Below are 24,554 nucleotides of genomic sequence, written 5' to 3'. Positions count from 1 at the left end.
GCGTGAGGTCTCCACAGTACATCGATGTTGTCGCCAGTGGTCGGCGGAAGGTGCACGTGCCCGTCGACCTGGGACCGGACCGCAGCGACGCACGGATGCACGCCAAGACCGTAGGATCCTACGCAGTGCCGTAGGGGACCGCACCGCCACTTCCCAGCAAATTAGGGACACTGTTGCTCCTGGGGTATCGGCGAGGACCATTCGCAACCGTCTCCATGAAGCTGGGCTACGGTCCCGCACACCGTTAGGCCGTCTTCCGCTCACGCCCCAACATCGTGCAGCCCGCCTCCAGTGGTGTCGCGACAGGCGTGAATGGAGGGACGAATGGAGACGTGTCGTCTTCAGCGATGAGAGTCGCTTCTGCCTTGGTGCCAATGATGGTCGTATGCGTGTTTGGCGCCGTGCAGGTGAGCGCCACAATCAGGACTGCATACGACCGAGGCACACAGGGCCAACACCCGGCATCATGATGTGGGGAGCGATCTCCTACACTGGCCGTACACCACTGGTGATCGTCGAGGGGACACTGAATAGTGCACGGTACATCCAAACCGTCATCGAATCCATCGTTCTACCATTCCTAGACCGGCAAGGGAACTTGGTGTTCCAACAGGACAATGCACGTCCGCATGTATCCCGTGCCACCCAACGTGCTCTAGAAGGTGTAAGTCAACTACCCTGGCCAGCAAGATCTCCGGATCTGTCCCCCATTGAGCAAGTTTGGGACTGGATGAAGCGTCGTCTCACGCGGTCTGCACGTCCAGCACGAACGCTGGTCCAACTGAGGCGCCAGGTGGAAATGGCATGGCAAGCTGTTCCACAGGACTACATCCAGCATCTCTACGATCGTCTCCATGGGAGAATAGCAGCCTGCATTGCTGCGAAAGGTGGATATACACTGTACTAGTGCCGACATTGTGCATGCTCTGTTGCCTGTGTCTATGTGCCTGTGGTTCTGTCAGTGTGATCATGTGATGTATCTGACCCCAGGAATGTGTCAATAAAGTTTCCCCTTCCTGGGACAATGAATTCACGGTGTTCTTATTTCAATTTCCAGGAGTGTATATTGTAGGCAATACAAGCTGCGCAATGGTGTATTGATCAGTTCCACTACAAAAATTTTTGGAGGCTCAGATCTCATCCAAATGATGAGAGCCAGGTTTGTTGGTATGTAACGGAAAATGTTGGTAACGTCTGGGTGTTTAGGTGTAATTGCTGCTATGTGACAGCGAATACTTCGAGTAAGTCTCTGTGTTTGATTGTTTGCAGTCAATTGCTTAATTATACACTTGTGCCCAAAATTAAAGGAACAAACCGCTATTTCCTTGTCCTGTGTCTAATTCACGATATAATCATACAAACTGTCAACCTGACGTCTGTACGATCGCTTTCTGCATGGAAGATGGCATTCCAGTCAGCCGACAACCATACCAAAAATGACTCCGGGACACCTATGAAACGAGGTATGTGGGTAGCCCCACATCCACAATCGCTGCGTACGCAGCCACAGACGGTGCAGTACGAAACAGAGAAGATGCCTACAAGACTCTGTGGTGGAAGGCCAGAGAAAGAAAGGAAGCAGGACTGTCGCAAACTGATGTGACTGACGGCGTAGCGTGAATCGATCTGTTGTTTCTCGGATGTGGAGAGAGTGTATAGAGACATAAACATTATCCTGAAGAGCAGGACAGGGTCGAACAAGTGTGACTTCAGGACAGTTATTTAGCTGTAAGGACACGTCCACTGGACGTGTTGTATCGAGGCAAACGGTGTGCAGGAGGCATCGGCAGAGCGGCCTTTACTGCTGGAGACCTGCTGTATGTCTACCTGTGACGCGTCTTCACTGAAGATAATGTCTAGAGTGAAGTCATCAACATGCCACCTGGACAGTCGAACAGTGGGCCAATGTCGTTTTCACGGATGAGACTCGGTTTAGTCTGGAGAGTGATGTCGATGGATCCGTATTATGAGGGAACATGGAACTCGGTTTCGGGGCCCAAACATTGTGGTCAGAGACCAATATCGAGGAGGGGCCCTAATGGTGTGGTCTAGAATTGTGTTTACCACTCGAACTCCTCTTCATGAAATTGTGCAGGTGAATCGGCAAGGTTTAACTGCTGTCAGAAGTCGTGATATGAGATCTTGGGACCTCATCTGCAGTTGTTGCGAAGTGCTGTGGGCCCAGACTTCCTACTGATAGACGATAATGCTTCATCTCATAGAACACGGGTGGTTGACGTTTTCTTGGAAATAGAAGACATTGCACCTATGACGTGGCCTGCTCGCTCTCGTCATTGGAATCCCACAGAGCACGTCTGAGGCGCACTAGGGAGGCGGCTCGCATCACGTCAGCATCCAGCAAACACTCTCCAAGACCGCGAGCAGCTCTGCACGAAGAATGGGCGTTGTTGTCTGAATAGGAGACTGATGACATCACTCACAGCGCGCCCCTTCGTTGTCAGGCCTGTTTTGCTGCCAGAGGTGAACACCATAACTGAGCACATAACCACTTCTCCAAATGTGTGTGCAAATCCGTTAAGTTGGAAAAAACGAAGAACGTTTTTGTCTACCATTATGCATGTTCCAGTTGTTTACGTTTTGCATTCTTTCAAAAATGGTTCAAATGGCTCTGAGCACTATGGCACTTAACATCTGTGGTCATCAGTCCCCTAGAACTTAGAACTACTTAAACCTAACTAACCTAAGGACAGCACACACATCCATGCCCGAGGCAGGATTCGAACCTGCCACCGTAGCAGTCGCGCGGTTCCGGACTGAGCGCCTAGAACCGCTAGACCACCGCGGCCGGCTCTGCATTCTTTACATTGTTTCTACTTTACTATCACTTGTTCATACACTTTCGTGGCAAAATAATCGGAACCTTGCAAAATTTCCGTTTCTTGCTTTAATTTTCTCATGGAGGTACACACATCAAAAAAAAAAAAAAAAAGTTTTGCATCACCCCAGTTCCCAGAACTCCTGAGGATAGACGTTGACTGTGGATATTGTATCAAAGACACAACAGTTGCCGGCCGGTGTGGCCGAGCGGTTTTAGGCGCTTTATTCTGGAACCGCGTGACCACTACGGTCGCAGGTTCGAATCCTGCCTCGGGCATGGATGTGTGTGATGTCCTTAGGTTAGTTAGGTTTAAGTAGTTCTAAGTTCTAGGGGACTGAAGTGCCATAGTGCTCAGAGCCATTTGAACCATTTGAACACAACAGTTTTGACTGTTCAGAAATATCACTTAACCCGCCCAAAGATGTAAACGCCCATGCATAAGCAGCGCCTATTACACGGAGGGGGTCCGACAGCCTATCAGTTCTAGTCATTCCACCAGGCAGGACGTACACGGTTCCACCATGCGTGGACGGTCAATACCGCAGTTCCATGGCGTCGGCATTGTTACTTTGTGCCAGGAAGGGCTTTCAATAAGGGAAGTGTCCAGATATCTGGGAGTGAACTAAAGCGATGTTGTTGGGACATGGAGGAGATACAGAGAGACAGGAACTATCTATGACATGCTTTGCTCAGGCCGCCCAAGGGCTACTACTGCAGTGGATGATCGCTACGTGCGGATTATGGCTCGGAGGAATCGTGACAGCAACGCCACCATGTTGAATAATGCTTTTCCTGCAGCCGCAGGACGTCTTGTTGCGACTCAAACTGTGCACAATGGACCGATTGATATGCAACTTCACTCCAGACGTCCATTGCGAGTTCCATCTTTGCAACCACAACGCCATGCAGCACGGTACACATGGACCCGACAACATGACGAATGGACTGCTCAGGATTGACATCACGTTCTCTTCACCGATCAGTGTCACATATATCTTCAACCAGACAATCGTCGGAGACGTGTTTGGAGGCAATCCGGTCAGGCTGAACGCCTTAGACACACTCTCCAGCGAGTGCAGCAAGGTGGAGGTTTCCTGCTGTTTTGGGGTGGCATTATGTGGGACCGACGTTCGCCTGCTGCTGGTCATGGAAAGCGCCATAACGGGTGTACGATACGTGATGCTAGGCTGCAACCAATAGTGCAACTATATCGGCAGCATATTGGCGAGGCATTCGTCTTGATGGACGAAAGTTCGCGCCCCCATCGTGCACATCTTGTGAATGACTTCCTTCAGGATAACGATATCGCTCGACTAGAGTGGCGAGCATGTTCTCCAGACGTGAACCCTATCGAACATGCCTGGGATAAATTGAAAAGGACTGTATATAGACGACATGACCAACCAATCACTCTGAGGGATGTGCGCCGAATCGCCGTTGAGGAGAGGGACAATCCGGACCAACAGTGCCTTGATGAACTTGTGGATAGTATGCCACGATAAGCCATGCATGCAATGTAAGAGGACGTGCTGCTGGGTATTAGAAGTGCTGGTGTGTACAGCAGTCTGGACCACCACCTTTGAAGGTCCCGCTGTATGGTGGCAGAACATTCAATGTGTGGTTTTCATGAGCAATAACAAGGGCGAAAATGATGTTGATGTTGACCTCTATTTCAATTTTCTGTACGGGTTCTGGAACTCTGGGAACCGAGGTGATGCAAAACTTTTTTTGATGTGTGTGTTTGAGACCACTTTAATATTTAGTAGCAGAGTGTTCAAATAGGCTCACGCTCTCGGTAAAATGTGACAGAGTTAAGGGCTTTTTTCGGGGCTTTTCATTGAAATTCTCATTTTCCGCCTGGCACCGGACGCAGCCGAGTGTTCGCCCTTTATATCGACAAGAGGACTAGTGTGACGTCACAAGTTCGCTGCAGGCTATTTCAAGGTCCTCGTGCAATTTTCTGGCGTTTGGACTACCGTATGTATAATAAAATCATCTGTAATTGACAATGAAGTGCTCAGCTTCGCTACAGTTAACGGTGTATTGAGGGGTCCCGAGAATATGTTTTGAATGCTTTTGAATGAAAAACAGTGATTTGCTGTGCGATGCGAATTGGGCTAACCACTGCAGACAAGGGAAAACATTACGTATTAAGTTTCATACATTTCCTAAGAACAATGAGGTGAAACAAAAATTGACTAAATGCTTGTAAAAGTGCGATTCGTTTTCAGTTACTAATAATTCTGCGCACTCAATACACTTTGCTGATTGCGATTATGAAAGGGATTTGGAAAGTGAACTGTTAAACCTCCCACCTAACGTGACTGCTGAGCAGCTGCTCTTCTAAACAGCGACCAGTATGAGCGAACCAGTCGCGCCTTCGCCTGCAGTTACTCCTACTCCACGTACTCGGGCTGTGCACTCCTCTGTTTAAAAACAATAGCTCTATGTAGTCGCAAGGTGGAGCCGCGCACGGCTGCTGCCGTGCCCCGCAGCTGATTCGCTGCAGATAATAACCATTAGCCATGCTCCTGCAGTCAAATAGTCTTGGCATTGGCAAGGATTGCGAGTTAATAAAATACACAGAAATGTAAAATAAAACATAAATGAATAATTTAATAAGGGTTCTATTCTAATGTCTGTAATCGATGTAGCCGACAGAGAACTATGTTCAATTATGTTTATTCAAGAGAGGACATCGCAAGTAAATGGGAAGTGGTCCTACATATTCAGTTAAATTACAGACAGAAAATACCCTCATCAAATACAGTAAAGTTACTTTGAAAGTGTTATGACACTGGTACCAAAATCCCCAGACTAAATAGTCTTCAATGATACGCGAAAACTAATTCCATACACTAATGATTCACCACCTCAAAACATTTCAAAATTGGACATAATGATATACAAATTAACACACATGATACAAGGAATAATTACTCATACTGTCTCTATGGATAGTTCTGTATTACAAAAGGAAAAAGTTACAGTCCTACCATATTCAGTCCTCTCGAAAATAAGTACATCATTCTTACGTTCTACAAACATAATTTGACTCATCATGACCATTTCCTGGACTAAACCAATATATTGCAATAGTATTTAATAAAGAAATGTTATGAATATTTGGTCACACTCAGATCGTTCATAATAATTACAAATAAAGATTTGTTCATAAATAAGTAAGCGACTACCCTTGCACAAGTGCACTCACGTTAAATGACGACTAATTGTGGCTAAATATTATTTACACAATTACACACATCAAAAAAAGTTTTGCATCACCTCGGTTCCGAGAGAACCAGAACCTGTACAGAAAATTGGAATAGAGATCAACATAAACATCATTTCCACCCTTCTTATTGCTCATGAAAACCTCACAATGTCTGTTGTACCAACATACAGCGAGACTTTCAGAGCTGATGGTCCAGGTTGCTGTGCACACCGGTACGTCTAATACCCAGTGGCACGTCCTCTTGCATTGATACGTGCCGGTATTCTTCGGGCACTGTTGGTCCAGATTGTCCCACTCCTCAACGGCGATTCGGCGTAGATCCATCAGAGTCGTTGATAGGTCACGTCGTCCATAAACAGCCATTTTCAATTTACCCCAGCCATATTCGATACGGCTCATGTCTGGAGAACATGCTGGCCACTCTAGTCGAGCGATGTCGTTATCCTGAAGGGAGTCATTCACAAGATGTGCACGTTGGGGGCGCGAATTGTCGTCCATGAAGACGAATGCCTCGCCAATATGCTGCCGATATGGTTCCACTATTGGTCGGAGGATGGAATTCACGTATCGTACAGCCGTTACGGCGCCTTCCGTGATCACCAGCGGCGTACGTCGGCCCCACATAATGCCACCACAAAACAGCAGGGAACCTCCACCTTGCTGCACTCGCTGGACAGTGTGTCTAAGGCGTTAACCCTGACCGGGTTGCCTCCAAACACGTCTCCGACGATTGTCTGGTTGAAGGCACATGCGACACTCATCGGTGACGTGAACATGATGCCAGTCCTGAGTGGTCCATTCGGCATGTTGTTGGGCCCATCTGTGCCGCGCTGTATGTTGTGGTTGCAATGATGGACATCTTCGTGGACGTCGGGAGTGAAGTTGCGCATCAAGGAGCCTATTGCGCACAGTTTGAGTCGTAAAACGACGTCCTGTGGCTGCACGCAAACCATTTTTCAACATGGTGGCGTTTCTGTCAGGGTTCCTCCGAGCCGTAGTCCGTAGGTAGTGGTCATCCACTGCAGAAGTTGCCCTTGGGCGAGGCATGTCATCGACAGTTTCCGTCTCTCTGTATTTCCTCCATGTCTGAACAACATCGCTTTGGTTCACTCCGAGACGCCTGGACACTTCCTGGCAGAAAGTAACAATGAGGACGCGATCGAACCCCGGTATTGGTCGTCTAGGCATGGTTGACCTACAGATAACACGAGCCATGTACCTCCTTTCTGGTGGAAGGAATGGAACTGATCGGCTGTCGGACTCCCTCCGTCTAACAGGCGCTGCTCATGATGCATGGTTGTTTACATCTTTTGGCGGTTTTAGTGACATCTCTGAAATGTCAGAGGGAGTGTGTGTGTGATGCAGTATCCACAGTCAACGTCTATCTTCAGCACTTCTCGTAACCGGGGTGACGCAAAACATTTTTTGATGTGGTTATATATGCCTTCTTGATAGAAGCGTCTTTTGATTCGTTTTTCTCTTGTGGTGTCCGATAGCAAATGTGACTGATCAATTTTATAATATCACACTTTTTAATAGCACTTGCTAGTAAACATTTAAGTAAAGTTACTGGGAAAATAGTAAACTGTTCATTACATGAGTACACAATTATGAGGACATGCGAGGTATTCATACTATGTTCATTAGCTGCGCAAATGTGGAGGAAACCATGTTTAACAAACACTTGCGTAGCAAAAATGTTAAAAAAAGTCATACGTCAGTATATAAAATAAACTCCTGGAAATGGAAAAAAGAACACATTGACACCGGTGTGTCAGACCCACCATACTTGCTCCGGACACTGCGAGAGGGCTGTACAAGCAATGATCACACGCACGGCACAGCGGACACACCAGGAACCGCGGTGTTGGCCGTCGAATGGCGCTAGCTGCGCAGCATTTGTGCACCGCCGCCGTCAGTGTCAGCCAGTTTGCCGTGGCATACGGAGCTCCATCGCAGTCTTTAACACTGGTAGCATGCCGCGACAGCGTGGACGTGAACCGTATGTACAATTGACGGACTTTGAGCGAGGGCGTATAGTCGGCATGCGGGAGGCCGGGTGGACGTACCGCCGAATTGCTCAACACGTGGGGCGTGAGGTCTCCACAGTACATCGATGTTGTCGCCAGTGGTCGGCGGAAGGTGCACGTGCCCGTCGACCTGGGACCGGACCGCAGCGACGCACGGATGCACGCCTAGACCGTAGGATCCTACGCAGTGCCGTAGGGGACCGCACCGCCACTTCCCAGCAAATTAGGGACACTGTTGCTCCTGGGGTATCGGCGAGGACCATTCGCAACCGTCTCCATGAAGCTGGGCTACGGTCCCGCACACCGTTAGGCCGTCTTCCGCTCACGCCCCAACATCGTGCAGCCCGCCTCCAGTGGTGTCGCGACAGGCGTGAATGGAGGGACGAATGGAGACGTGTCGTCTTCAGCGATGAGAGTCGCTTCTGCCTTGGTGCCAATGATGGTCGTATGCGTGTTTGGCTCCGTGCAGGTGAGCGCCACAATCAGGACTGCATACGACCGAGGCACACAGGGCCAACAGCCGGCATCATGGTGTGGGGAGCGATCTCCTACACTGGCCGTACACCACTGGTGATAGTCGAGGGGACACTGAATAGTGCACGGTACATCCAAACCGTCATCGAACCCATCGTTCTACCATTCCTAGACCGGCAAGGGAACTTGCTGTTCCAACAGGACAATGCACGTCCGCATGTATCCCGTGCCACCCAACGTGCTCTAGAAGGTGTAAGTCAACTACCCTGGCCAGCAAGATCTCCGGATCTGTCCCCCATTGAGCATGTTTGGGACTGGATGAAGCGTCGTCTCACGCGGTCTGCACGTCCAGCACGAACGCTGGTCCAACTGAGGCGCCAGGTGGAAATGGCATGGCAAGCCGTTCCACAGGACTACATCCAGCATCTCTACGATCGTCTCCATGGGAGAATAGCAGCCTGCATTTCTGCGAAAGGTGGATACACACTGTACTAGTGCCGACATTGTGCATGCTCTGTTGCCTGTGTCTATGTGCCTGTGGTTCTGTCAGTGTGATCATGTGATGTATCTGACCCCAGGAATGTGTCAATAAAGTTTCCCCTTCCTGGGACAATGAATTCACGGTGTTCTTATTTCAATTTCCAGGAGTGTAGATAGAGATAAGTGGCTTTCAGGGGCGATAGCTATTGTGTAGTGCTACCATATGAGATATCGTATGAAGCGTTTATTGTCGTTGTGGTCTTCAGTCCAGAGACTGGTTTGATGCAGCTCTCCATGCTACTCTATCCTGTGCAAGCCTCTTCATCTCCGAGTAGCTACTGCAACTTACAGCCTTATGAATCTGGTTAATGTATGCAAAATGGTTCAAATGGCTCTGAGCACTATGGGACTTAACATCTTAGGTCATCAGTCCACTAGAACTTAGAACTACTTAAACCTAACTAACCTAAGGACGCCACACACATCCATGCCCGAGGCAGGATTCGAACCTGCGACCGTAGCAGTCGCGCGGCTCCGGACTGAGCGCCTAGAACCGCTAGACCACCGCGGCCGGCACTAATGTATGCGTCTCTTGGTCTGTCTCCCTCTGCGATTTTTACCCCCCACGCTTTCCTCCAGTACTAAATTGGTGATCGCTTGATGCCTCAGAACGTGTTCTATAAACGGATGCCTTTTTTTAGTCACGTTGTGCCACAAATTCCTCTTCTCCCTAGTTCTGTTCAGTACCTCCTCATTAGTTACGTGATCTACCCTCGTAATCTTCAGCATTCTTCTGTAGCAACACATTTCGAAAGCTTCCAAACCACACCAAATTTCTCTTCTTTTCTTGCCATTGCCAGTCTACATTTTGTATCCTTCGTACTTCGACCATCATCAATTATTTTACTTCCTAAATAGGAAATCTCATTTACTACTTCAAGTGTCTGATTTCCTAATCTAATTCCCTCAACGTTCCTGACTTAATACGACTACATTCCACTATCCTCATTTTGCCTTCGCTGATTTTCATCTTATATCTTCCTTCCAAGACACTGTCCATTCCGTTCAACTGCTCGCCCAAGTCCTTTGCTGTCTCTGACAGAATTACAATGTCATCGGCGAACCTCAAAGTTTTTATTTCTTCTCTATGGATTTTAATTCCTACTCCGAATTTTTCTGTTGTTTCCTTTACTACTTGCTCAATATACAAATTGAATAACATCGGGGATAGGCTACAACCCTGTCTCACTACCTTCTCAACCACTGCTTCCCTCTTATGCCCTTCGACTCTTATAACTGCCATCTGGTTTCTGAACAAATTGTAAATAGGTTTCGCTCGCTGTATTTTACCCCTGCCACCTTCAGAATTTGAAAGAGAGTATTCCAGTCAACACTATCAAAAGCTTTCTCTAAGTATACAAATGCTATAAGTGTAAGTTTACGTTTTCTTGACCTATCTTGTAAACGAAGTCGTAGGGTCAGTATTGCCTCGCGTGTTCCTACATTTCTCCGGAATCCAAACCGATCTTGTCCGACGTTTATTTTTTTGGTTAAAAGAATTGTGAATACAATTCGGATTTGTTGTGTTATGCTTTAGCATTATTAAGTTTTTATTAGTTAAAAAGGAAACAAAGAAGCTTAATTTAAAGGATAACGCTATATAAGATATAAAATGTAAAGATGCGGTCCTTGAAATAACTGCAAATGTCCCATTAGTACATCTCTCGTCCATAACACTTGTTGTTGACAGTCAAAAAGCACTTGACGGGAATTTTTCTTTTAAGGAACTCAACATTACACCGTGAGAGACGGTCCCTTAATCTTAATTATTTCGCATAAGTTATTTTTCCATAGTTTCAAATTGTCACATTTATAGCATTGTGTGTTTTCATAGTTAATGTTTCTCTGCTAGTAGTTTCGTCATTAGTTACTAGTACCTGTACTTGAAAAATCTCATCTACGTCTTTACGGTAACTCTTGTTTTGTTGCCTGAATTTTTGTCTCATTATTAGGCTCATTACTCCCCTAGAAATCAACTCTGCAGGATGTAAGATAGAGGGCTAGCACAGCATCAGGCTTCAACTTGCGTTTCGGCGTGTAACGTTACGAATATGTACACGAGCTATTCGTCCACCTGGGGCCGCTCGGTGGGGTGGGTGTGAGTGGGCGGCACGAGCGCCTCAGGTGGCCGCAGACGCACAGACGAGGAGCGCAGGGCCGGAAGTGGGGAGAATCCCAGAGCTGGGTATCTGGACGGCTCTTACAAGCAGGACGTTTGAACACGAGGTGCTCCAAGACATGGCGGAAGGTCAGACAAGCTGAAAGATGGCTAAGTTACAATTCTTTCAGACTCTATAGTAATTTGCAGTCCAGTATTAATGCAAATCAGAATACATCAGCCAACTCAGAGAAACGGGGTGAATCCAATGACGCAACAATATTTTAATATATTTAAAACTACAGACGTTGAGCACTGAAACACTTAAGTCGAAAGAAGGCCCCGGGAGTAGACAAAATTCCATTAGAAGTACTGATAACCTCGGGAGAGCCAGCCATGACAAAACTCCACCATCTGGTGAGCAAGATGTATGAGACAGGTGAAATACCCTCAGAGTTCAAGAAAAATATAATAATTCCAGTCCCAAAGACCGCAGGTGTTGACAGGTGTGAAAATTACCGAACTATCAGTTCAATAAGTCACAGCCACAAAATACTAACGCGAATTCTTTACAGACGAATGGAAAAACTGGTAGAAGCCGGCCCTGGAGAAGATCACTTTGGATTCCGTAGAATTATTGGGACACGCGAGGCAATGCTTACCCTGCGACTTATCTTAGAAGATAGATTAAGGAAAGGCAAACCTACTTTTCTAGCATTTGTAGACTTAGAGAAAGCTTTTGACCATGTTGACTCAAATAAGGAGTGAGAGGCAATTTACAACTTCTACAGAAACCAGACGGCAGTTGTAAGAGTCGAGGCACCTGAAAGGGAAGCGAGCAGTGGTTGGGAAGCGAGTGAGTCAGTGTTGTGGCCTATCCCTAGTGTTATTCAATCTGTATACTGAGCAGACAGTAAAGGAAACAAAAGATAAATTCGGAGTAGGAATTAAAATCCATGCAGAAGAAATAAAAACTTTGAGGTTGCTCATAGATTGTAATTCTGCCAGACACGGCAAAGAACTTGGAAGAGCAGTTGAGCGGAATGGACAGTGTCTTGAAAGGAGGATGTAAGATGAAGATCAAGAGAATTAAAACAAGGATAATGGTATGCAGTCGAATTAAATCAGGTGAAGCTGAAGGAGTTACATTAGGAAATGAGACACTTAAAGTAGTAAAGGAGTTTTACTATTTGGGCAGCAAGATGATGGTTGAAGTAAAGAGGATATATAATTTGGACTGGCTATGGCAAGCAAAGCGTTTCTGAAGAAGAGAAATTTGTTAACATCGAGTACTGATTTAAGTGTCAGGAAGTCGTTTCTGAAAGTATTTGTATGGAGTGTAACCATGTACGGAAGTGAAACATGGACGATAAACAGTTTAGACAAGAAGAGATAGAAGCTTTCGAAATGTGGTGCTACAGAAGAATGCTGAAGACTAGATGGGTAGATCGCGTAACTAATGAGAAGGCACTGAATAGGATTGGGGAGAAGAGAAGTTTGTGGCACAACTTGACTAGAAGAAGGAGGCATCAAGGGATCACCAATTTAGTATTTGAGGGCAGCACCCATGGCCCAGGGAGGACTCGAACCTCCGACGGCGGTAGGCGCGCGAACCGTGGCATGACGCCACAACAACGCAGACCAGCATAACCACCCCTGTATTGACCGGCCAAGTGCAGCAGGCAAGGAACTCAATGCCACAAACTGACATCTGCCACCTGTGCAACACAACGAACACGTTTTCATGTTTGCATTCAACATTCTGGCGGCTACATCGATTATTAATATACCAGTGTTTCACGTTTGCAATGGCTCATTTCGCGCTTACACTAATCTGTGATCTTGCAATGTTAGTCACTTGAACACGTTACCTAGACAAATACATTTCCTAAATTACATTACTCTACATTAATTATTTTTTGGTGTTGCGATCTTTTACCCGTCCGGGTATTTCTATATCTTTGTGAATGTACACCAGGCCACTGCATGTAAGCTGTCTTCTCCCGTTGTACGTTTTCAAGTGCTGCAGCGTTGGGAAACGAACGTTCTGGTACTGCTGTAGTTAACAGCAATTTACGGAAAATTTCAGCGCCTTATTGAGTGCAGGGAAAAATAATTTCACTACACATATTTAAAGGTATAATAAAATCGATGGGCACTAAGTGAAGATCTTCTGTTTACGGTAATTTCTTGTCCACATCTTCATTTCTTTGAGGAAATTCTCTGGGGGTTCATCATCATTAGGCCACTAATTTGCCATAGCATTAATGGCAATTTGTAACTTCTCATCTGACGCTCGCACTATGTTTTCCTTTAACAAAATCTGTATGTTTTTTAGGATTCCATTATAATTTGAAAACCTGCTCTCGCACTGGCTGATGAAACTGCCTATGAAATGAGGAAAAGTTGAACGCCTAAAGTGCTCTTCAGAACTCTCGAAGTCAAGGGCGTTGTTCTCGTCTCCCCGTGGGTCAGCCGCACTTTGTTTACTGGTTGGAAATGTGATCTAAAATCTTCAGTTTCCTTAACTACATTCTCATACAGATCAGCACGTATCTTAGGAGCCACCTGTTTTGGTTATAGTAAACTGGCTAAAATACGTCACAGGCTACAAACCTAACTGCAGCCATTGTCACCGAGACTGTCGATTTCTGCATTGCTACTAAAAATGCTTGAAGTTTCTGTATCTGGCAATTCATGTATTTCTGGCAAAGATTCAGTGACATTTGGAACAGTTCAACAAACAAGGAAATTGCTTCCAGCGTTTCTCCCCACCAAGTCTTGCAGAATTTCATAACCCTTGTTCTTCTTATTTTGGCACGAACCTGTAATACTTTGCCCTTCATCATTTTTAACTCTTAATGGAAGCTCTGAAGAATATGATCATTTTGTTTATGTTGCCTAAGGATTTCTTGATTGCCGAAACTGTATATGAAAGGTTAAGAGCGCAGGCGCCGACTCCATGGGCCTTGAGGGGGCCCGAGCCCACCCAAAAACTCGTTTGGGGGGACGGAGCCCCACAATAATTTAAGAAAATTATTGCTTATATTATGCTTTGTAAAATCACAAAATTATGTTAGATTTTTTTATTTTGTCCTTGTTTGACGCTAGTTACCGTTTAACATACATTCAGTAATTAGTTAAAACAAATAACTATTACGGTAGTAAGCAGGTTAACTGTAAACGAGTGGTGTGAATCATCACAGTGTTACGGTGCTGTGGGCATACTTAGAATTTGTCGCCGTGCGCGAACCTTTGTGTAAAGTCTGGCGCCGGTGTCTAGCGGACTATTTTATGTGGCTATATTTTGTTCGTTTACTTTAGTCTCTTAGTGTACCAGTATTGTGAGTTAAATTTGCAATGGATAAATTTGTTACCAAAAAGGTGCGCTTGGAAGTTGATCATACTGCAAGTCAACCTCCAACAATTATTGTGTCGTCAATTCAGGCGAGAATTGTTCATAGCCGAAAACTGGACAATCCGGTAAGCGAAGATCATTTCAGAAGTCTTGGTTGATCAAATATACTTGGATAGAATATGAAACTTCTACCGAAAAACTTTTTTGCAAAACCTGCAAAGAGGCAGATGCTAAAATTCCATTACAATTTTCTTAAAAAAAAAAAATAAAAAAAAGAAAAAAAAAGAAGCTACATTTACTTCCATATGGTTTTCTAACGGGAAAAAGGCTTTGGAAAATTCCGTCTTCTTGAAAATACGTTTAAGCATAAAGAAGGTATTTTGAAAATAAATTCTATCACTAACGAAAGTGTGGCCTCCCAATTGAATGGACAGTTACATAGTGATACGAAGGAAGGACGTTTAGCACTTAAGACAATTTTTACTACCATGCAATCTCTATGCCGACAAGGACTAGCAATTAGAGGGCATGAAGATGAAACTCAAATTTTTTCCAGTTGTCGGAACTCCGAAAGAATGACATACCTAAGTTTAAGGATTGGTTAGGGCGTTCAGGGTATAAGTGGACATCCCATTATATTCAAAACGAGATCATTGATCTACTAGGAAAATCTGTGTTGAGAAAGGTATTGGCTTCAATCAAGAAGACTGAACATTTTTCTATTATGGTTGTGAAACAAACGATTCTTTGATTCATGAACAAGTGTCATTTTGTATTCGTACTGTCGATGATTCCTTATTCATCAACAAAGACTTTATTGGATTATACGAGACCCCCAATACTGAATCACAAAAGCTGTTTAGTATTTTAAAAGACTGTTTTGCTCGTCTTGATTTGTCATTGGAGAGGCCATTGCTATGATGGTGCCTCGAATATGAGAGGTAAGTTCAAAGGACTAAAAAACTTAGTTTTGGATGTACAATGAGAAGCATGTTATGCGTATTGCGATGCCCACAACTCTGACTTGGCAGCTGTAGACAGTCTCCGCCATCTTACATCATTGAGGGATAGTATGGCTTTAGCCAAGTTCTTAATAAACACCGTAAGGGAATCCAACAAAAGGATGGGACTTTTCAGAAGCATACGCTTGTGATAGCGCCAACAACCAAGCTGGTCTACAACCCCTTTGCCTCACTCGATGGATTATGTGAGTTTCTAGTATCTTGGGAATATTGAAAAACTTCGAAGAACTTCTAGAGGTCTTTTGAATATTTACTGCAGAGGACAAAACAAAGGCAGGTTACAAATGTGCAGGCTACCTTGAGTCAATGTTACAATTCAAGATTTATTTCTTTTTACGTCTTTATTGCCATGGAATGAACCCAGTATAGTATGTCAATGAAAAAATTCAATGCCTTCATGTAAGTGTTGCTGATCTGGAAAAAGTATGTGAGAGCTTGATTTGTATATTGAATAGAAAGCGTGATAGTTTTGAACACTTCTGGGAATTGTGTTTAAAAGATGATCCTTCGCTTCCTCAGAATCAAAGTATACCGAAGAAGTATGAAAACAATGAAGCCAGCTCACCACACACTTTCAAAACCTCAAAGGAGTACTACAAAGCTATTTACATTGAAGTTTGTGAAACTGTGCAGTCTTGCATTACTGTGCGTTTTGCTTCAACTGGACTCACACAGGTCATTACAGTTGAACAAGAGTGCTTGCTTTTAGTAAACAGAGGTGAAATAAATTTGGAAAAATCAACTGAGTTTTTAAAAAATGACCTAGACATTGAGAGACTGCACATACACTTGAATATGTTAGCCAATATTGCTAATAAAAAACAACTGGTCTTAAAAACATGCGTGTGGTAGAAAGTACATTGCACAAGAGCCCACAGTTGAAGAAATGTTATGTGAAGTAGTGAAGTGCATTAAGCTTCTCCAAGTAGTTCCAATCATGACAGCAACACCAGAACGGTCATTTAGCACCCTTAAATGTCTGAAGTCATATCTCCGATCAACAATGACAGAGAAGCGATTGAACAACTTTGCTGTTCTTCATGCCCACCGAGATGTTTTGGATGAATTGGATATCCGACCAGTCATCAACGACTTCATATTCAGTAATCCAGTCAGACGGTCAACATTTGCACCTTTCTAAAGACACTCTATCCCTAATAATGGCATTTAGAGTAATATTAAAAATGTTTATAAAACAGAGAATTAAATACATACATAATGTTAAATTTTCAGTTTCGAAATATTGGTACTAGTTTAATATTGTATTGCTATATTACTATAGTACTGTATTATTTATTTTCAAATACTTACATATTTTTAGGGCGTAAGACCCAATTAAAACCTGCTAATTACACTTTTTGACTGAAATATTAGGCATACTGTATTAACTTTATTAAATTTATTAAAGCATTGACTTTGAGATATTGTTTTTGTTTAATGAATCCTGAGCCTTATTCAAAGTAAGCTTAAATTAGCTATTTCACTTATTAATCAAAGTGCTACTACTGTACGAGAGCAATATTTTGTGTTTTATTCTTTTAATGATAGTTTAGGATTTATTTAAATATAATTTCAGTCATGTGTTCACGTTTTGCTTCTTTTTTCAAAGCCAAAAAATGTGTCAGGCTTGTCGAGTTTCCTGAAGTGTCAAGTTATCGAGAGTCCAGTTTTTGGGGTTCTAATGTTGATCATAAGACTCTAAAATGCTTAAAAAACTTTAAAACTCACTATTTTTCATCTAAAATTTAGAAAATTTCCCAGTGCAAGACCCGCAGTATGCCTCCCCTGCCCCCCCCCCCCCTAATATTTTTTATAAGTTGGCACCCCTGCCCAAACACAACTCATAATCCATCATCGTACCTTCCAAACTTTGCAGAAGTTTTCCAGAGAGACTTGCAGCCGTTACACAACTTCCACACTGTCCCGATTCCTCCCCGTGCGATTTCCATATTATTGGAGTCTTGAAGAAAATTTTTACCATTGCTTTTCTGCTGATGAGGTGGTGCAGGCCTGAGTATAACTCTGGTTCTGTAGGCAACCGGAAACAGCCTTCCATGAAGGCACTAACCATCTTATCTCACAGTGGTGATTGCTTTTGAAATAATAAACAGCTAAATTAGTTTTTTCCATCTGTCTTGTTTTCATTTGACTGCCAGTTATAGATACTGGTGGTAAACAGTGGCCCAGCTGAATGTTTACATAGCTCGCAGTTTGTGTCTGCAGTCCGATGCTGCCCTATGAGATGCAGACTTCTGCCATATGGGAATGCAAGTTCCAGAAAAGTCAGCTGAGCTGTAAGAAACTGATACACTCCTGGAAATGGAAAAAAGAACACATTGACACCGGTGTGTCAGACCCACCATACTTGCTCCGGACACTGCGAGAGGGCTGTACAAGCAATGATCACACGCACGGCACAGCGGACACACCAGGAACCGCGGTGTTGGCCGTCGAATGGCGCTAGCTGCGCAGCATTTGTGCACCGCCGCCGTCAGTGTCAGCCAGTTTGCCGTGGCATATGGAGCTCCATCGCAGTCTTTAACACTGGTAGCATGCCGCGACAGCGTGGACGTGAACCGTATGTGCAGTTGACGGACTTTGAGCGAGGGAGTATAGTGGGCATGCGGGAGGCCGGGTGGACGTACCGCCGAATTGCTCAACACGTGGGGTGTGAGGTCTCCACAGTACATCGATGTTGTCGCCAGTGGTCAGCGGAAGGTGCACGTGCCCGTCGACCTGGGACTGGACCGCAGCGACGCACGGATGCACGCCAAGACCGTAGGATCCTACACAGTGCCGTAGGGGACCGCACCGCCACTTCCCAGCAAATTAGGGACACTGTTGCTCCTGGGGTATCGGCGAGGACCATTCGCAACTGTCTCCATGAAGCTGGGCTATGGTCCCGCACACCGTTAGGCCGTCTTCCGCTCACGCCCCAACATCGTGCAGCCCGCCTCCAGTGGTGTCGCGACAGGCGTGAATGGAGGGACGAATGGAGACGTGTCGTCTTCAGCGATGAGAGTCGCTTCTGCCTTGGTGCCAATGATGGTCGTATGCGTGTTTGGCGCCGTGCAGGTGAGCGCCACAATCAGGACTGCATACGACCGAGGCACACAGGGCCAACAGCCGGCATCATGGTGTGGGGAGCGATCTCCTACACTGGCCGTACACCACTGGTGATCGTCGAGGGGACACTGAATAGTGCACAGTACATCCAAACCGTCATCAAACCCATCGTTCTACCATTCCTAGACCGGCAAGGGAACTTGCTGTTCCAACAGGACAATGCACGTCCGCATGTATCCCGTGCCACCCAACGTGCTCTAGAAGGTGTAAGTCAACTACCCTGGCCAGCAAGATCTCCGGATCTGTCCCCCATTGAGCATGTTTGGGACTGGATGAAGCGTCGTCTCACGCGGTCTGCACGTCCAGCACGAACGCTGGTCCAACTGAGGCGCCAGGTGGAAATGGCATGGCAAGCCGTTCCACAGGACTACATCCAGCATCTCTACGATCGTCTCCATGGGAGAATAGCAGCCTGCATTGCTGCGAAAGGTGGATATACACTGTACTAGTGCCGACATTGTGCATGCTCTGTTGCCTGTGTCTATGTGCCTGTGGTTCTGTCAGTGTGATCATGTGATGTATCTGACCCCAGGAATGTGTCAATAAAGTTTCCCCTTCCTGGGACAATGAATTCACGGTGTTCTTATTTCAATTTCCAGGAGTGTATTTCAACCACCTGCAAAAGTAAGCAGCTTTCAAGCACACGTGAAAGATAACCTCGGGCGTCATACACCTGGGCGTCTACCACATTTAAAGTTGTAAAACTACTGCACTAAATGTAAACTATGATAGTTTACTAATAATCTTGGTCATTTAAATTTATAGCAGCATTACCCGTATGTTAGTTGTGTTGCATATCTATCAAGTGTTACCTCATTTCAGTCACTTTGTTTGCATATGTGATTAGTACTATATTTCCTTAGAAACTGGAAGTGGTGAACTTTCTAGGAACTGAGTGAGGATGTCTGAAAGGCACCATAACCTATGGAACATTTTTGTTTTACATACCTATCCTCCTCTCCTTTAGTTAAAAATAAACAGTGTTTCCACCAAAATTGAAACTGTTAAATTTTAATTCAGGTTTTATCTGAAAATTGTTGTTTTTTTACGTGATACAGAGGGATCTTGCGCAAAAACCTACCAGATTACTTGCAAGTGTGCTAAATCTTACATCGGACAAAATGCGCTGTGCCTCCCAGCATTGCACAGAGCATATATGCAACTTAAGACCAGAGCTGGAAAATAAATCAGCACTGATTTCTGATTTCCAAAAGACGTGTGAGTTGCTCAGCCAATGGTTTCTGGGGCAGCCTTATTTAGGAGGCACCTGAGGTATGACTGTTGACGAATGTCCTCAGGGTAGCTGCCAACTAGTCACTGAAGGAATAAGATTCTCCTGTCTCATGCAGTCGAAATATGGGCTTGATACCTTTCTTAGAGCTCGGCTTATTTTTGGGGAAGCCATACCCATGTATGGCAGGAATGCAATCTTCTGTTCTGTATCTCTGTTTTTTTATTTTTCCTTTTCTGCTCATCTCACAGCATCTGTGTGCCTCTGCCACCTTCTTAATTGCTCCATTTCTCTAGCCATTGGAAGTGAAAATGTTTTTCAGGCAGCCAAGCCCCATTGGTAAGTTACTGTCACTAACTACGGTCTTTGCACTATGCATCAATGTCATCAGACTGGAGTATCTCTCATCTAACTTAGGCTGTTCCAGTTGGAGTGCCTTCCCGTGAGCTGTGGGGGGACCCCAAGCAGCAATGGCCAGGGATGGGCAAACAGCTGACATGTGGACAGCCAAGCAACCGGGCTGTAGGATACCATCAGATGAAGTTTGCTGATGATATTGTTCTGTTTGCAAACATTATAGAAGAACTTCAAATATTGGTTACTGAATTTGATGCTACTCCACTCTGAAGTTGGTCTAAAAATGAATTGTGATAGAACCAAGACCATGATGAATAAATGGGCACTGAAGGGAAATATATCTATAGTAAGTACACAGCTGCAAATGGTCATAGAATGTGTCCATCCGGGTCAACTTGTAAATATGAAATGAGACCTAAAACCAGAAAAAAAAGAAATGATTGTATGGTGCTATTGGCCGGGGGCCCCATCCGGGGAAGCTCTGCCACCAGGTTGCAAGTCTTATTTCAAGTGATGCCACATTGGGCAACTTGCACATTGATGATGATGATGATGATGATGATGAAATGATGATGAGGACAACACCACACCCAGTCCACGAGCGGAGAAAATCTCCGACCCGGCTGGGAATCGAACCTGGACCCAGTCCGTGGCAGGCAAACACATTACCACTGAGCTAAGCAGGTGGACTGCAACTAGAATTATTTTAATGTATTAAATAGGCTGGCAAGCTTATGGAAGATAATCTTCAGTTTTGATGTCTAAGATGTAGGCTGAGCTGAAAAAAACAGTTTTTGACCAATGTATACTGCCAGTTACGACTTATGGCTGTGAGACATGAACATTAAATAAATTCTTTGTTAGAATACTAATAGTAACCCCAAGAGGAATGGAAATATCAATGCTGCACTTAACAAAGAAATACAGAAAGAAAGCTGTTGATCTCAACAAAGGTCAGTGATGTAGTGGAAAGAGTGAAAACCTCGAAATGCCAGTGGGCTGGTCATGTCACTTGAAGAAATAATTGCAGGTGGTCAAAACAAGTACTGGATTGGAGCCCAATTTACCAGAAAGGACCAAGGGCTGACAGAAATGGAAGAACCTGCAGGGAATCTATATTGCATGCTGACTCAAAGAGGTTGCATTACCAAGTGATCGAATTGTCTGCTGTTGCTGCTGCTGCTGCTGAACGTATAATATATTTACTGTTAGAAAGTTCTTAATTCGTGGCTGTGGCAGAATGTATGGTATTTCAAACCACTATGAGAATACCAGTCATTTACAGAAGAACTGATTTTTTAAAAACTTTTTTGATGAGCTGAAACTTTATTCATGTCATTGGCATAAACAATTCTTGTGTCTAGATCTTATGTATGTGTTGTGTTAACCCTCCATGAGAACAACTAATGTAATAAGAAAAGTTAATATATTACTCCTAGATACTTATAGACAAATAAATAAAACTTAGCAAATTTTTAGGTGAAGCTGTCTATCTTTTATCGAGGGCTGCTGTTACGAATAAAAATCCGTGAATGTGGTGAGAAAATAATCTCGTGAATACAGCAACAATGTGACACAATAGATGCAGCAACAGTAGCGTATAATTGTCTAGTGGTGGAGTGATGAAATGATTCTTGAAATCGTGTATATGATAACTTTTGAATTTGTCAGGTGGAACACAGTTCTGTTTGTTGTATCGTATAGTTGGGATGGTAGGAGTTGTCAGTGTGAAAAGGCTGCGTGTGTACAAAAGTGAATTGTGTGAACTGAACAAATATCAGTATAGCCTGGATGTTTTAGAACTGTCCCTCACACATATTTTAAATGGAAAAATAAGCATTCTCAAGAATCACTGGCTATAAAATTCCCGAAGGAACTGTGATAAACAATATTCTAAGTCATTGTGATAAAATTCAAGATGATGAGCAAGGTTTCAGTTCTAAAGAACAATAGTGTGTGTGTCTTTGGAGTTTTGTAAAGCATGTTTGTGATCACGTTTTTTTGCCCTTAACATTACTTTTTGTGTTACTATGAGATTAGTACTAAAATTTAATGACTATGCCACATTTATTTTTGAGTTATAAGTTTCAGAACAATTGAAAGTCACCCTAGAATCATAAACATTTCACAATTATCAGAAAACAGTTTGTTTTTAAATTTTATGATCTGTTAGAGTGAAAGGTAATAAACAACAAAAATTTTACTACTATAGCTCAGTGTCTGTGATGTGAATGGAAAACCAATGTATTAATTTTATTGCTTTCAGAAATAGTTAGGTTTAAAGCCAAAAATGAGTGAACTTCACCCCATTTGATGGTATGTGACTGTACTGCCCCGAGCTTGCTCCCTTGGGCTGGGTCGGCCGATTGGTTTGCACCGTGTGCAGAATGTTTCCTGTAGGTGTACCTGGTAGGTAGCCTATACTAGCCGCATCTGACCGCTGGCAAACTGATGGACACTTCCCAGCACCTGTGCTCCGTGGGGCAGCTTTGGAACAGCCTAAGTTTAATGTGTTGTCTTCAGAGTAATTAATATCTGAAGGTGCTCGTGTCTAATGAGTGAAACCAAAGATGCACTGAGCCATCGTGTTGCATGATGTACAGTCTGACTCCAGCTTACAGCAGGTGCTCACTGTCTGGCAGATACTACCAGGGTGAGCCACCAGCGAATGCCGCCATCTTCGACGTGAGGAGCCAGAAGGATGAGGAGCAGGCTGAGGTGCGCCATTCCAGGCTCCAGCTCCAGAGGCTGCCTGCACTCACCATCCGCAGGCAGCTCCAGGTAACTCCAGCAACCTATCGGTTTGTAATATCGTGCTTCCATTCATATATAGGGCATTCAAATGAAAATGAGTTACACGGAAAAAAGTGGGTTAACTGAAACTTCCTGGCAGATTAAAACTGTGTGCCCAACCGAGACTCGAACTCGGGACCTTTGCCTTTCGCGGGCAAGTGCTCTACCATCTGAGCTACCGAAGCACGACTCACGCCCGGCCCTCACAGCTTTACTTCTGCCAGTATCTCGACTCCTACCTTCCAAACTTTACAGAAGCTCTCCTGCGAAACTTGCAGAACTAGCACTCCTGAAAGAAAGGATATTGCGGAGACATGGCTTAGCCACAGCCTGGGGGATGTTTCCAGAATGAGATTTTCACTCTGCAGCGGAGTGTGCGCTGATATGAAACTTCCTGGCAGATTAAAACTGTTTTAATCTGCCAGGAAGTTTCATATCAGCGCACACTCCGCTGCAGAGTGAAAATCTCATTCTGGAAAAGTGGGTTAACTGTTTATTGTTTCAAAACTATCACTGTAAATGTTAATACATTTATCCCATGGTAAACAGGACAGTCACTGCCATTGTGGAAAAAAGTCTGCAGTTGCCTACAGAACTGTGATTGTACCCAGGCATGATAGTACCTCTTCATCGGAAGCAAATCTTTCTTTAGGGCTACAAAAATATGGAAATCACATGGGGAGAGATTGGGACTGTGTGGAGGATATATAAGGACTTCACAGTGAAACATCTGCTGCGTGGCACCACCCACATGTTGCGAAGGTTGTTTCAAATGTGCTGTAGAAGTTTCACTGGGAAGCTCGTACACATCCCCCGTACAGTCCAAAATCTCTCCCCGTGTGATTCCACATTTTTTGAGCCCAGTTGGAAAAACTTCAACAGCTGTCGATTTTCTTCTGGTGAAGAGCTACACACCTGGGTTCAGTATGGTTCCATTAGCTACTGCAAATATTTTTCCACAAAGTCAGTGACCATTTTGTCTCACAGTGGGGTAAATGTGCCAACAATTGTCATGATTACTTTTGAAATAGTAAATAGTTACTTACTTTCTTTCCATCTGTCTCATTTTCATTTAACTGGCTATTATATCATGCGTTCAAATAGTCTGCTAATTTTCTTCTTCTTAATGTGTCAATGACAACCATTTGGATGGAATTTAGATGAATTGTAGCACTTCAGGCAGGTGCTCTGTGTTGGGCTTGATAATGCCAGGTCCTCTTGTGTCACAATGCTTTGAGAAGGTGGTATAAATGGAACAGTGAAGGAAATGACTCATTGTCTGCTTGGCACCAGATACACAGTACACATCTCAGTTATCACAGGGTCCCCATTTTGACACGCCAGTTTTACTTTGGTGAATGCCCCCAGGAAGGCAGTTGAGTGACCTCCCCTCATGTCATTTGAGACATGCTGTTTCTGTGAGTATCTCCTCTTTTGGTGGCATCCAATCA

General features: G+C 44.4%; 1 protein-coding gene across 1 annotated transcript in view; it reads left to right on the top strand.

Moving 5' to 3' along the window:
- LOC126106282 (serine/arginine repetitive matrix protein 1-like) overlaps positions 1-24,554 on the top strand; it is a 195,088-nt gene that overhangs the window by 14,554 nt on the left and 155,980 nt on the right. Inside the window, exon 3 of the mRNA XM_049912503.1 lies at positions 22,953-23,091. Coding sequence (XP_049768460.1) covers positions 22,953-23,091 — 139 coding nt within the window. The remainder of the gene's footprint in view (positions 1-22,952; positions 23,092-24,554) is intronic.

This window comes from Schistocerca cancellata, chromosome 10, assembly GCF_023864275.1.
Source record: "Schistocerca cancellata isolate TAMUIC-IGC-003103 chromosome 10, iqSchCanc2.1, whole genome shotgun sequence".
Classification (NCBI taxonomy): domain Eukaryota; kingdom Metazoa; phylum Arthropoda; class Insecta; order Orthoptera; family Acrididae; genus Schistocerca; species Schistocerca cancellata.
This window is presented reverse-complemented; position numbering and strand designations above follow the sequence as displayed.